The sequence below is a fragment of the Acipenser ruthenus genome, chromosome 2, assembly GCF_902713425.1.
Source record: "Acipenser ruthenus chromosome 2, fAciRut3.2 maternal haplotype, whole genome shotgun sequence".
Lineage (NCBI taxonomy): Eukaryota > Metazoa > Chordata > Actinopteri > Acipenseriformes > Acipenseridae > Acipenser > Acipenser ruthenus.
Genome location: NC_081190.1, coordinates 34766790 through 34781823, shown reverse-complemented (window position 1 = coordinate 34781823; position 15034 = coordinate 34766790). Strand labels below are relative to the sequence as shown.

The following is a 15034-nucleotide window of genomic DNA, read 5'->3' as shown; positions in this document are numbered from 1 at the left end:
AGCAGACAGCCAATAATGTTATTTCCCCGTTTATCGGTGCCGATCCGATAACCAACCGATGTATCGGTGCACCCCTAATTGCAATAAATAAACAAACACAATAATAAATAAAACGAAGCCACTTGCTAAGCTTAGAAGAAAAAAATATATACCCTTTACATTTGTTATTTTCATTGTTTGTTTATTAGACAGCGGATTGTTTTAAGCTTAGACTTTTCTGTCCCTGAGCAGCAAGAGAAGATACAATTTGTGTTTAACTAGTCTTAAAAAGCATCTATAATGAGTAGCTAACAAGAACAATAAAAGTCACATTTGAACCCAAAAATGTATTAAATTAGCATAGCTTCGAATTCGTGCCAGAGGTCTGCTATATTATTGATGCAGGCTACCGACCTCAGCATTAGACTGTGCATAGTTGAAGTAAAATGCTTTTAAACCCAATTCATATGGCAAGATGTGGTTCAAAAGAACAAAAACATGAAATTAAGAAAAAAAACAAAACCAAGGCCAAGGTAAAACACTGACAGAAATATTTAAATATAACCTCTCATATTTTAATATTAATTAGGTCATTTGAAGTTTGAAAGAGAATTAGTCTCCCTAAATTATTAAAACCCAAATTGCCCAAAAGGCGAACAGTTTGTTTATTTTTTCATTTACACCTGTAATAGCTGTATAGAGACTGGAAGAATAGTGCTTTATAAATCAGTGTTTAGGAAGCAACAATAAATACAGATTACACACAGAAATATTAAGGTGTGAAATATACTGGCTTGCATGTACTGTACAGTAGAATCTTGAAGTTTAAGAGTTTGCAGGCTGAGCTCAATTTGGAAGATCCCTCAGCTATTAGGGCTGCTGTCTTCCAGAATAAAGCTGATGTGGATGGTCTTCCTGCCTGTCGTGTGTGCTGGTGTCTAGGGGCTTAGTTTAGACTTGTTGCGACTTGTGATCTTAGGTCCATGTCTGTATTTATTGCGACTGCAGAACACAAACTGTCTCATCCATTTGCAAAATAAGTAACACTGTCCTCTGGAAACACGCAGCTGTCTGTTCAGGTTCAGTTGAGTTAGCAGCTGAATAAGGCAGTGCTTTACAGTTCAAAATGGTCACCTTTGCAGCATACTGACCATATGAATACCAATAATCAAAATAAAGGTGGCATGGGTCTTGAAAAGGTAGCTACAGTACCTGTATTCCTGCAATGAAATAATTGTACTGTTTTGTGCCAACAATGTCTGCTAAATCCACTAATTTATCACTTATCTAAGGCTATGACTTGGAGGTCACAGAGGTCACGGAAATCGTGAATTTGAAGAAGAAAAAAAAAGTCAGTGAAATCCTGGAAATAGATGTAAACACTTTTGATTTAGCACAATTTACTTTAAAATGCAGTAGTCATGCACTGAAAATAAAAATCTGCGAGTATCTGTAAATTGTTTGGTTGTGTATGCATGCAGCATTTACGTGTAGCTATGGAGGTCAGCGAATGAGACTGAAGCAAGCATGTAAATCTGTGACAGCTAAAATGCAAAAAAAAAAAGTGAGTGAGCTGTTTTCTGTAAAAGACAGAACATATAATGCATCGGAGAACAGACGTTTACCAACTTAGATGCTTTCTTTACAACATGCAGTTTGTTTCAGAATCATGGGAAACTCTATTAAAGCCTGGTTCATACAGTACTTCTGTTGCAGATGAATGCGATACGTCAGGTGCAGACAACTAAAAGCTGTGCAGCTTCACTATTCGCTGTACGGGACTCATCGTGTCGCAGCCCTTTTCACTGCACAAAGGGGTCGCAGCTGTTCATACTTTAAATATGGCCGATTAATGCAACAGTAGCATAATACTGCACAAACCACCAAATAATTTTTTGCTGTATTGTATTCAGAATAAAATAACACCTATCATATAGCAACCTAAATATTCTACATCTCATTCTAACAAATATTTATAAAATAATCTTAATAGTGTAAATATTGTAACCTGGCCAAAACAATAGAAAATACATTCCAACATTACAATAGTTTAACATTACTAATTACACGAGCCATCAAGTACTGACATTAGATGAATCCAAGTCAAGTTACTTTGTTTATTCAATAACCTGTAAATAATTCAAAACGAGGACACCTGGTTGTACTTTTAATGGTCAGTGCAAATGTTGATGTTACTCCATCCATTTACAGAAAGTCAACAGTAGATGTTTTACATTGAACTGCAGTGCAGAGTTAAAAAAAATAAATAACTCCTTTCCAAGTCCAAGTATCTTGCCTTTTCTTATTAGTCACTGTGTTGTTCTGTTTAACATTTAGTATGTATTTATATTCATCATGTTAAATTACATTTCTAATTCAATGTTACCTAAGTTTGGATTACTTCTTTAAGCACTTGCTATGTACATTATTTTATTTCAGTTCACACATTCAAAGTTCACCGGTGCCATGCTCCTGGAAGCTGTTTCACGACTGGCTAGCAACAGCTGCAGAAGCTGATGTGTACAGTCATTACAGAGGAACTCAAGCAGGGATCTGTTAACATTAGCTAAAAACAAGGCAATAAAATTGGCAACAATTTCAAACAGAACACGATTACACGATATTGCTATTACAAGCATTGCATAATTAATTAGGGTCCTTACATTTAATACGGTCCTTACGTTTAAGACTGACAATACTTAAGCATCAGCATTAAAAAATAAATAAAAGAAAGACGCATATGCTTCTACTAGTAGCTAATGTATAAGGCTATTTTTGTGTACTCGAATGTAATATGCTATTTGAATTATTATTATTTTTTTCGTGTAATCGACTACACTTACCCATCCCTAATTAGGATTATTATAATTCAGTTTTAGCGTTGCTGTGACCATATGGTATCAGCTCAGTTACATGTTTGCTTGTGAAAACATGAGTATCATTTGTACACATACATTTTCAAATCTTGAATACAGTATTTTCATTTTCTGACAAGCACACAAATGTGTGCATGTTAAATGGCTGAAGTAACATATATTGAAAGGCTTCGTTTAGCAACTTTCTTTTGAGACGTGGGCTCTCTTTGGTTACCATACACAGTTAGAAACATACTGAAAATAAAAACCATTATGAAAAAATATATAAATATATTGGGTCAGATAAACTTACAACCTGGCCAGTAAAAACAGTAGCTCAGTGGCCCAAGGGGCCAGTATTTACAAATCTAAAACGTAGAGCCCTGTAAACCATTAGATTATAGTCAATAAGATCACAGCATGGAATACTGTCCTTCACATTGATGTCTAAATATTTGTATGTGTTAACTATACCCTGTTCAAAAAGAACCAGATTGGGACCTTTTGCAGCCCAGTTTGGGAACTGCTGGCCTACATCACTTCTTTGTGAGACTGGGTTTCTTCATACGACTGTCACTGTTAATAGTGATTCTAGTGCGCTTCATAAAATACAAATCTCTGTCCTAATTCTCCTCGACCTCTCTGCTGCCTTTGATACTGTTGATCACTCTACTCTACTATCATCTCTCGCTGACCTGGGGATCTCTGGCACTGCTCTGGCCTGGTTCTCCTCCTACCTCTCCAACCGCACTTATCAGGTAACCTGGCGTGGAGCAACCTCCACACCTCACGCTCTCTTAACAGGATTCCCCCAAGGGTCAGTCTTGGGTCCTCTCCTGTTCTCTCTCTACACCCGCTCCCTGGGCCCCCTCATCGCATCCTATGGTTTCTCATACCATTTCTATGCTGATGATGCTCAGATTTTCCTCTCCTTCCCCACCTCTGACTCCACCATCTCCTCCCGTATCTCTACCTGTCTGTCTGCTATTTCTTCCTGAATGCACTCGCATCACCTCAAACTCAACCTCTCTAAATCTGACCTCCTTTTCTTTCCCTCCTCCTCTGATCTCTCCATCTCTGTTCCTCTGGAATCTACCACACTCTCTCCCTCTTCCTCTGCTAAGAACCTCAGAGTCACCCTGGACCCCTGCCTCTCTTATTCCCAGCACATCTCCACTCTGGCACGCACTTGCCGATTCTTCCTGAGCAACATCCGAAGAATCCGACCCTTCCTCACCAACTACGCCACCCAGCTCCTGGTCCAGTCCTTGGTACTCTCCCGCCTAGACTACTGCAACTCCCTCCTGGCTGGCCTCCCTGCGTCCGCCACCCGTCCGCTCCAGCTCATCCAGAACTCCGCTGCTCGCCTGGTGTTCTCTCTGCCTCGCTTCGCCCACGCTACTCCACTACTCCACTCCACTGACTCCCGATCACCGCTCGCATCCAGTTCAAGACTCTTGTACTAGCCTACAGATGCCTTGTCCAGACTGCACCCAGCTACCTCCAGACCCTCATCTCTCCCTACACCCCCACTCGACCTCTCCGCTCCGCCTGCACTAGAAGACTGGCTCTACCTCCTCTACGCTCCCCTGCCTCCAGAGCCCGCTCCTTCTCCACCCTCACTCTGCAGTGGTGGAATGACCTTCCTACAGATGTCAGGACCGCCCAGTCCCTGACCACATTCCAGCGCCTCCTTAAGACTCACCTCTTCAGACAGCACCTGTAGAACTCCTCTGTTTTTCCCCTGGGACACTATCACCCTTCCCTAAATGCGCTTTATTTGCTCTTATCTGCCCCCTATTTTACTGCATTTAATCCTGTACTTCAGAGTACTGTAATTTGCCAAGTGTTTAATCTGTAGTATTTTATAGTTAATCATATCCTGATGTAACTATCACTGTCACTGTTATCTGCTGTATTATTGAATTGTACTGTGTCACAAAGACGGCCGGAGTGGGTGGCGTCAGACCAGAAGCAGGAAGTAAACAGACAGACACTTGGAGTTTGGTGGAGCTGAGCGAATGGTTTCGCTCAGCATTTAATAAAACAGCACAGAAAATAAAAGGTTTGAAACAACAAAAACACAGGACACGGCACTATACGCCAAAATAAAGAGACAAACAAAACGTACTACACTTAACAAACGGTGCACAGAGACAAACAAACACGGTGAGTACAAACACTTATATTTACGATCTCTTTCACTATTTAGTTTCTCCTTCTCCACACCCGTTCTCCACTCTCGAACACCCAACCCTGACTGAATGAAATGTGCGTCTATATATACTATTGTGCTGGGATTCAATTACTAATTAATTATTCACTTGAATCCCAGCACGTGAATTAATTCTGTGCAACCCCGTGCTCACATATTACATTTAACCAGCACGTGAAGTGATTTGTGCTCTCCTCGTGCCTAAATACAAATCTACACTTTTTAAATACACGTGAAACACAGACCCGTTTATATCCCGTGTACCAATGACTATACACCAACATTAACACACGCAACATACAACACATAACACACAAATGCACACAGGGGCGGGGCGCATTGCCACAACTGTCACACTTGTACTTGCTTGAACAAAAGTCATTGTATTTATCTTGCTCTTATTGTATTATTACTTGTACTGTAACACTTGAAATGTATTTGCTTACAATTGTAAGTCGCCCTGGATAAGGGTGTCTGCTAAGAAATAAATAATAATAATAATAATAATAATAATAATAATAATTATAATAAAAATAATAAAAGTATACGTTTAGGACTTGACAAAAAGCCTTTTTTCTATATTGATATTAGAGTACCTTCCATTGAGCTACATGCAATACATGAACAAATTTATAATTACGAATACTTCCTAACTATACTGTATATTCTATATAAACTATACGCTTTCTGCACTACCGGTGTATTCTACAAACCAACAATACATACAGTACCAGCAAAAGAGCACAAGATAAAATGTAATTAATATTATGTGTTAAATAAAGCAAAAAAGTATACAATAAAGCTTTGCCCCTTTTAACAAGCGTGTGTGTGGGGGGGGGGGGGGGGGGTATACAGATACAGCAGGGCTCTAAATTGGCAACAAAAAGGGCAAGGCCAATATTAGCCTCAGTTCAATAAATATGTAAAGGGCAACAAAGCCACAAAACTAAAGTCAAGGCCAAGTGTATGATGTTGTGTAATTTTGCTTAGACTTCATAAATAAAGCCTAGATTGCTCCAGTAAAAACCCAACTGTATAAATGGGTAATTGTATGAAAAAAATAATGTCATATCTTCTAACAATTGTAAGTCGCCCTGGATAAGGGCGTCGGCTAAGAAATAAAATAATAATAAAAATAATAATAATAATAATAATAATAATAATAATAATAATAATAATAATAATAAATAAAGCTAGGTATTGACCACAGAAAGAATAAACACAGTTTTAACTTCGTAATAATTATTTTTCAGAAAATGTTACTAAAGTGATACTAAAACAGTATTGCACTCACTGGTGCGCTGTCTCATTATGTTGAATATGTGAACTATGCAGCAAGCTGCAATAAACTCAGCATTTTATATTTGAGATATTTTGCGTGTGTGTATAGAATTGGCGACCGCACCTCTAATTGTGCAGTTGTGATATGGGGAATAGCATGCTGCAGCTCACGTGCTCAGTGTTAGTTTGTGGAGTCCTGATCGAAGAGCATGCAACACAGCCAGCTCTTATGTTTTTACTGTACATGTAACCATTTATTGTTTCAGTAAAAAACAAGTTTAAGTTTCAATTAGTTTGTTCTGTTATTTACGATATTAAATACACCACAGTAAATATCATAAAACGACTAGCTCGTCAAGAGAATTGTTTTATCGTTATTTATTTTCTGTTTACACTAAAAACAAAAAGTAGAAATGAATGTAAATTCGGATTTGCAATATTGGGGTGCTTTAAGACCTGCTCCTTCTTTTGAGGCTCCTTCCGTGAAAGTTTCTTCCTCAGCTACCACTCCTCTATGACATCCCTAGGCTATTGCTAGGTTACAGTTGATAACAGCTTTCTACAAAAGAAGCCAAAAAAATAAATGTGCATATAGAAAATACTTGTGGTATAAATAGGAAAGCTGAATCCAGTATATTAGGTATGATATTGATCTCATTCATTCCGTCATTGCTGGCATACCCCTTTTGTGCATTTTGCGCTAACATCTTAGATAAATATTGTATATTATAGACTGGAATGAGCTATTCTATACTTAGCCAAGTAACAAGAGAGATTCCAGAGCAAATTACAAAACATCACTTTTTGTCTTTTAGTGGAATGTTGCGCATAATCTCACTATGTGGCAAAGATTTACGATGGTTATTACAGAGTTACTGTTGAGACATTTTATTCAGCCACAGGCAAAAAAAAAACCTTTGCAAGTGGTCTTAAAATCACCAGAACATAACTTATGTTGCATGATCTCAACAAAACTACTGACTCGGAAATAAAGAGCCAATATCCTGCCGAGTCCCCCTCACAATGTTACTTAATAAAAAAAAAAGAAATGGTATGCAATGGTCCATCTACACCACTTTATTGAAATTGATTTCTGCACTGTGCTGCATTTGACAGATGACTTTGCAATCTGGTTACCCAACAAGAAAGCAAAATCTGTGTAACATATCATATATCAAGGGATGCAGTCTCTGCAAATTATTATAAGCAGATGTTGGGGAAAAGATGTTGGGGTATTCATTTGGCTAAATGCAGTAAGAAAAACAGCCTCCGACCTATGCTTATCATAACTTACATGTTTGTTTGGGATCATGACAAAAATAATTAAAGATACATCAGTTATTTTATTAGGGTAACATGCTGACCTATAAATGCACCAAATTTGCACAAAACAGGTTAGTGAAATTGACTCATATTAACAACATCAACTGATTTGTAACACACAAAATAGCACTGAAAAATTACTAGTTCTGGGCATTTTACATGATAATAATCTTGAGTTTTACAACAGTAAGACTCATTTTGGCCAATGAAATTGTCATATCTATTTATTAAACCAAAACCTGTAATTGCTCTTCTAAATACAACTGTGTCATCAACTGCTGGGTAATTGGTGCTATTGCCAACCCAGCTTCCCTTCCACTGCAGTTTGATTTGTCATTACATGCAATATGCAAAGTAAATGATCCACATATTAAAATTAAGAATTATGTACTATTATTATAACAACTGTATCTTTCTGGACTTATTTAAAACTCAACCCCAACTTCCCTCAAACAACACATCTATTTTTTTGCCTACCTTTCTAATTTTACAAGGGTTATTCATTAAATATTAGATGAACAGCAACCTTTGAAATTATTAATACAGGCCCACTCTGGTGCAGCCTGTGTTTATAATGACTTCCTCAATAATCTTTTACAGCTCCTCAGTAATCATCATCAACATCTCATTTTAAAACCTTAGACTGAATTACACACCGCCAAAAACAATTTTAATCAATGTAAAATGTATCTGTAAAGCTGGTTCATTTCAGTCAAGGTTCACCTTAATCTGATTAATATGATTTTGGGAACTCGCTAGGGCCATTTATACTTGCAGCATCCATCATAAAGCACTTTTTTTGCTATGATTGATGACCTTTCGTAAAAAAAATAAATAAAAATAATTCATTGGCTTTTAACATTACCAGATGGGAATCCACAATCAAATTGCATATCGCAACACTTAATGACTTACCGATACAAACGTCAATCTTGCCTTTGATCGCTGCCTCGTGGAGAGGTGTATAGTTCCAGTTATCTCTGGCGTTAGGGTCTGCCCCTTGGCACAGCAGCAGGCTCACCACTTCGGCGTGGCCAAAAGAGCAGGCGTTGTGAAGCGGGATCAGCCCGCCATCATCTCTTGCGTGGACATTGGCACCATTCTGCAAGAGGTGCTCAACCACATCCTTCCTGCCAAATCCTGTAAGCAAGAATAATACATTGAGTGAGGTGAGCGACTTCTTGGTCTTCACTGGATTCCAATTTCAACAGCGAGTAAACAACAAATAATTGAATACATATGATGCCAAAAGTTTGTACAGAGCAGCCTATTGTGGTTCTTTTCCTATAGCTATTCACCAATCAAAGCAGTAGATGGACCATTACCATGGTTCTGCTACTGCGGATAAGCAAGTGTCATATGGCAGCGGGTTCGTGAACATCGATAACAAATGACAGTCATTTTAAAACAGACAGAAACCGTTAAAGCATGAGAAGAATCATAGTTCAAAACACTAAGGCATAAAAGTAGACTTTTGTTAACCCTCTCATTTTTTTGGCTGCATTCACACTGGGTCCATTTCAAACTGACACGGTCTGGTTCGTTTTGTTTGGAACAATGTATCAATGAGCTTGCTGTTCACACTTATCTGCAATGGACCCCCTTGTAAATGTGGCCTGGGCCTCAATGGGTTAATTTCCTGTATAAATAAATAAATAAATAAATAAATAAATAAAATAAATAAATAAATAAAAGGGGCCGAGTTAGTTTGGATGGAAGCTAAAGTTTACTTTTTATTTTTTTGTCCTTTTCATTTTTAGCTCATTTGTGTGCACTCGGTTCTTTTACATGGTCTGTGAACCAGATGTTTACAATATCCTGCAAAGCATCTTGAAAGATGGCAACTATTGAAGTATTGCTTCAGTTTTAATAGCATTTTTTAGGTTCACTAATTTAATACATTTGTTGAATAACCTGCAGTAGGAGAATAGTACAGTATTCAGTTATGCAACACAGCACTGTTCTCCTACTGGCATTAATTTGAGAAGACTGCATATTTCACTATTTTTGTGAGTTTCGTCCAGTTGTTCTGCTTATATTTCAGTGTCTGCGTGAATTTATATCAGAGCTTTAGTTTCTCACACAGCCCACGTAATTAGGGTTACTAGATTTGCAGACCCGTTAAAATATAATAACACAATAATAGTTTAAAATTAAACATTGAGTATATTTATTGCAGATAACCAATTTTCTTTATATTGTCATCTCAAAACATGTTAAATGTTCTAAACTCTAGTGCTCCCAAGTGGTGCATCCAGTAAAGGCGCTCCTCGTGGAGTGCATGAAAGGTTTGTGTGCGACACACTTGCTGCTTTGCTGACATCATGCCTTTGTGTGTTACCAGTGAACTTAGCATGACTGTGCTCAGGCTGGCTCTGTGTTGGGTTTTGTTTTTGTCACCAAGCTGAACACTCTTTCACAGTCAGCATTACTGTGGAAGATGACCAAAATACCTAGCGCGGTAACATTACAGTAATGCCCGATTCTTTTGTTCTGGACAGAAATTTAGCTTCCTTCTACAGGATTCATGCTGATCCAGACAGGAGGGCAAAATGGATTTCAGCAATTAAAAGAGAATAAAAAATGAAAAAGACTGGAACCATTCGTTTGTAGGGAGCGCTTCATAAAAAGTTACTATCAGTAAGCATATTGGTAGTTCTGATATTACATTATCATTATTATTATTATTATTATTACTAGTAGTAGCAGTAGTATTAAGTCCCACTTTAACACGCTTACTTGTATGGCAGTTTTTTTCATAAATATTTATCTATACAGTTAAACAGGATTACATTTATGCGGGTCAGTGATTCCCAGTCCTTACATAAATATTTTACCGTTAAAATCCATAATGCTACATTAATGATTTTACTGAACTTCAATATAAAATCACAAACCAGCCGTTTATGACTTGTTTAAAGCACAATGAAACGGCATTTATCTACAATGTAATTGTACACTACTTGCAAAGTAAACAGAAGCCTTATGTACCTTAACCACATTAACAATGTTAATGCTGTGCTCATTTTTATAAAATTGAATTTTACTGACATCCCTTTATGGTAACAGGCGTTTGTGAAAAACAGGACAACGAGCCAAAAACAGAATATTAAAATTAAATATTGTACTATAATATTATAATAAATGTTTGTACTTACTCCCTCGCCATTCTCGTAAAATCCTCATTCAGCTGTATTTTCTTTTCATGCAATGCAGTTATCTAAACCAAGCACTTTTTTTTTTTAAAACGCAAGTGGGGTTTTTCCCCCCAGACAAAAATGAATGCATAACTAATGCATTAATTAAAAAACACAGGTACCGTAGCCAGTTTGAAATAATTTCCTCACAAGTCACAGAACTTCACTCTCCCTCCAGTGTTCGAAACTGGCAGTTGAAACACAAGCGAGTCAGCTCAACAAAGCCTGATAGGCTACAGTAGAAACTGGGTGGTAGGAATTTCTGTCAGTCAACCCACGATAACTTTTTTTTAAACGGAGGTTGAATCGTCAACTAAACTCAAAAGCTGATTGGTTATTCTATCACGTAACTAAACTCAAAACCTGATTGGTTAATCTATCTTGCTTGCTTGCCTTGACCTAAGGCCGGCCGTGACATTAGATGCAACACTTTCTCTATCTACAGGCAACATCATAGACGATGAGTGAAATATGGATTACGTATTATTGCGTATCATCTCTGATAAAAGCGTACCCGAGTATTACCAACTCAAAATGCGTAGCGGATATGCAAAATGCGTAGAGGTTAGCAGGTCTGCATTTACTCAGCAATAGAAGTAGGCTATATGCAGTACAAACTCAGTTATGAACACCACACTTACAGACTGACCGGTCAACCCAACACCCAATTTTCAGCCAGAAGTATGCAACTATTCAACCATGCATACAAAGCAAACAGATAGCCACTCCTATAAGTGGCGTGCTGGTCCTGGAGAAGTTAAAATTACTGTACCAACAAATGTAACCAAATAAAGGCGAGGCAGATTTCAAAACAAGTACAGGCAATTTTACTAGGAACATTTTAGTTTTTAGTTAGTCTTTTGTTGAGCCAGATTACAGAATGCCGTGTTGATCGTTTTAAAAAACATGTTGTGAGATCGTACGTTGTGCTTGTACATGATCAAAAGCATGCTGAACATTGGGAGATGAATATCCAATGACAATGATGCCATGTGACAAAGGTAGGAATTAGACAGCAAAAGAAAACGTAGCCATTATTTGCAGACACCCTCTTGTTATTAATATTTAACATGCACATTTTTAACAAAGTTTAATCAATTAAGCAAATTTAAAAATGTTTGACACTTTACGAATATTTAAATACCACATTATTAACAACCCTAGTTTACAGGACAACTTCACCATCCTAATCAAGTTATATATGCAGAGGGGCTCTCGAATGGTGCATCTGGTAAAGGCACACCGAGTGGAGTGCAGGATGCGCCCTATAGCCTGGAGGTCGCCGGTTCGAGTCCAGGCTATTCTATTGCCGACCGTAGATGGGAGCTCCCAGGGGGCGGCGCACAATTGGCCGAGCACCGCTCGGGGGGGTTGGGGGCTTAGGTCGGCCAGGGTGTCCTCGGCTCACCGCACACCGGCGACCCCTGTAGGTCAGCGCAGGAATGGTAGCGGTGAGCTGAGCCTAAAAATAATTGGAGATGCCAAATTATAGAATAATTGGCAATTACTAAATTAAAAAATAATAATAATTGCATCTGCAGAAATAAACTTCAATATAAGCCTGTAACAGGGTGATGTGCTACATGTGTGGGTAGTCACTGGATAATACGGAGACAGACAGCGCTTTGGTGTTGTCACGCCGCCCAGCCGTGCAGATTTAACACAGTGCTGACACTAGGGTACTAGTAATGGTAGCCCTAGTGTCACATTTAATAAACAAAACAATACTAAAAATAAAAGTTTGCCACACAAAATGGCGAGAACTAGTCTCACTAAAAGAAACGTCCCGCTCCAGGAACATACTACACTATCAGCTCAGTGCAGGGCTAGCCCACTGTTCAAATGGTCGCCTAGCAACACGTCTCCTGCAGCGTGTCGCAGATGCTTTCCAAAAGGCACACACGCACTCCACGAACCCGTGACAGGGCACCCTCCATTCCCAAGGTGTTCATAACTCTGAGGTCCTACTGTATTTTCGAAATCCAACACACACACACACACACACACACACACACACACACACACACACACACACACAGACACACAGACACACACACCTACCTTTAAACTACTTTAAATTCTGTTTTGGCTCCCTGGCAACAATATATATTCAGAGAGTTCAAAATGCATGGTGTTTAAATTCAAATACTGTTTTTCTTAAGGCAGGAATACAAAATAAACCTTATAATAAGGGCTTTTGATTTTCGGTTTTAACCAATAAAACCCGATAAAACACCCCTGGATGCAAAAAAAATATATATATGAAAATCGGTGGATAGCCAATAAACACCGGGAAAAACTGTGGAAATGGTTACTCAATTCACATTGACTTTACCCTTTTCCCATTAAAAAATAAAACCTACTACAAAAATAATAATAAATACATTTCCCAGTGCTTCTGGGCAATGTCCCGCCTTCCTGACTTGTATCTATCATTGATTCTGAATACTTTAAACCGGCCCCAGCTACTGAGTGACAGCACCTTTCTACATTTCTATTGGAGAATCCTCTTAAAACAAGATTACAATCAGGAATGGAGGCGTGTTAGCGGGATTTAAAGATGTATTACAGTTAAGATACAGAGGATTTAAAACTGAATTGTGGCGAAATATACAAAAATGTCTACACACAAAAACCCCGGAAGAATGTGCCAGTAACCATATTTTCGTGATTTCGTTGTGGAAGACAGCAAAGGCAAGAAGGTACAACTTTAGTGTGCAATTACTGTCGAGTTACTATACAAATTTTGACAGAAAAAAAAAGGTTCAAGCATTTTGGAAAGTAACCGAAAACACTCTATTTCATACAGTATATCAAAAACGAAAGCCCCGAAAAAACAAACAATTTACATAAAACTCGAAATAGCTAAAAATAAGCACCGAAAAATACAATTAATAAAAACCGAAAAACAGAAGCTCTAGTTATAATTGGGTTGGGAATGATGACATTTAAAAAATAAATAATAATAACAATAATAAATAAAACAACATCTCCCAGCATAGTGATCCCAATGGATCGCCCCCAGCTGTAATTTCTCCAACACACAATCACCTTTGGCTCAGCTCTTTAGACAGGAAGATTGAAAATTCTGACAGGCTGAATAAAAAATGTGCCTCTGAGGACGTGGCTGGAGTAAACAATAAGGAAGGAATTTATCAAACGGTTACCCACTGCAGGGACACGATATTCAGTTTGATCTTTCAGCAGTGCATGGAATACTGAAGTAGCTCAGAAAAATGAAGCTGTTCACATACTGTAGATTATTTTCCAGTTGTATTTCCAGCACAATGAACTGTATTATAGTAACAATTCCTCCAATTTAACTACTTTGCATGGTCTCTTATAGTGAACATGTCATGTGACACTATATGTCTTAAAGTGGTAATAAACAAGTAATTGAGAAATATTTCTTGAAGTTTTTTGCTTAACATACTATAGGCTTAAGTTTAATAAAACAGAGCTTACCTTTGTTCTCTGTAATATTTCCTTTACTTTGATTTTCTTTAGGCTCATTTATGCAATTTTAGCATTAAAACTGATTTTAAGCATTTCTCTTCAAAAGCCTAAACAGTATCTCTCACTAAACATGGCTGTGCAATGTTGCTAACTCTGATGTACAATAATGTTTGGCTGACCCTAAGCAGAAAAATAGTGGTTCCATGCAAATTAACGCCTCAGCAATCAGGTGGGCATTACACAAAATGAAAGGAACAGAAAACTTAGTTTTAATAATAATATAATATCTATTTCATAGTGGTCCACCACCACAAAGCGCTTTACAGAGGTAGGCTGTGATCTGTGCATTATATGCAGAGTCACTTACAATAGGACATTGATTTAAAATCTCACCCACAGGATGGAGCACAAGGAGGTTAAATGACTTGCTCAGGGTGACACAGTGAGTCAGCAAGTGGCAGGGATGGGATTAACTGGTGACTGTCGGTGGCAGAGGTGGGATTTGAACCAGTGACCTTCTGGTTACAAGCCCTGGACTTTAGCCACTGGACCATACTGTCTCCTTGTTAAACTTCCACGCCTATAAACACCCTTTAAGTGGTGTCAAGAGGAATCACAATTGATCCTGCACAGGAAGTGAATCTGTGGATCATTTCTGGAAAAATGGCCTGCACTGCTTGAAAATTACTGTTAAAACTCAGTGTATGCCTTTCAACACTGGTGCAAAA

At 38.1% G+C, this 15034-nt stretch overlaps 1 protein-coding gene across 7 annotated transcripts in view; it reads right to left on the bottom strand.

Moving 5' to 3' along the window:
• Nucleotides 1-15034, bottom strand: part of LOC117972740 (poly [ADP-ribose] polymerase tankyrase-1-like) — a 119836-nt gene that overhangs the window by 95049 nt on the left and 9753 nt on the right. For all 7 annotated transcript variants that reach the window (XM_058994815.1, XM_058994831.1, XM_058994823.1 and 4 more), the window contains exon 2: nucleotides 8569-8793. In XM_058994815.1, coding sequence (XP_058850798.1) covers nucleotides 8569-8793 — 225 coding nt within the window. The remainder of the gene's footprint in view (nucleotides 1-8568; nucleotides 8794-15034) is intronic.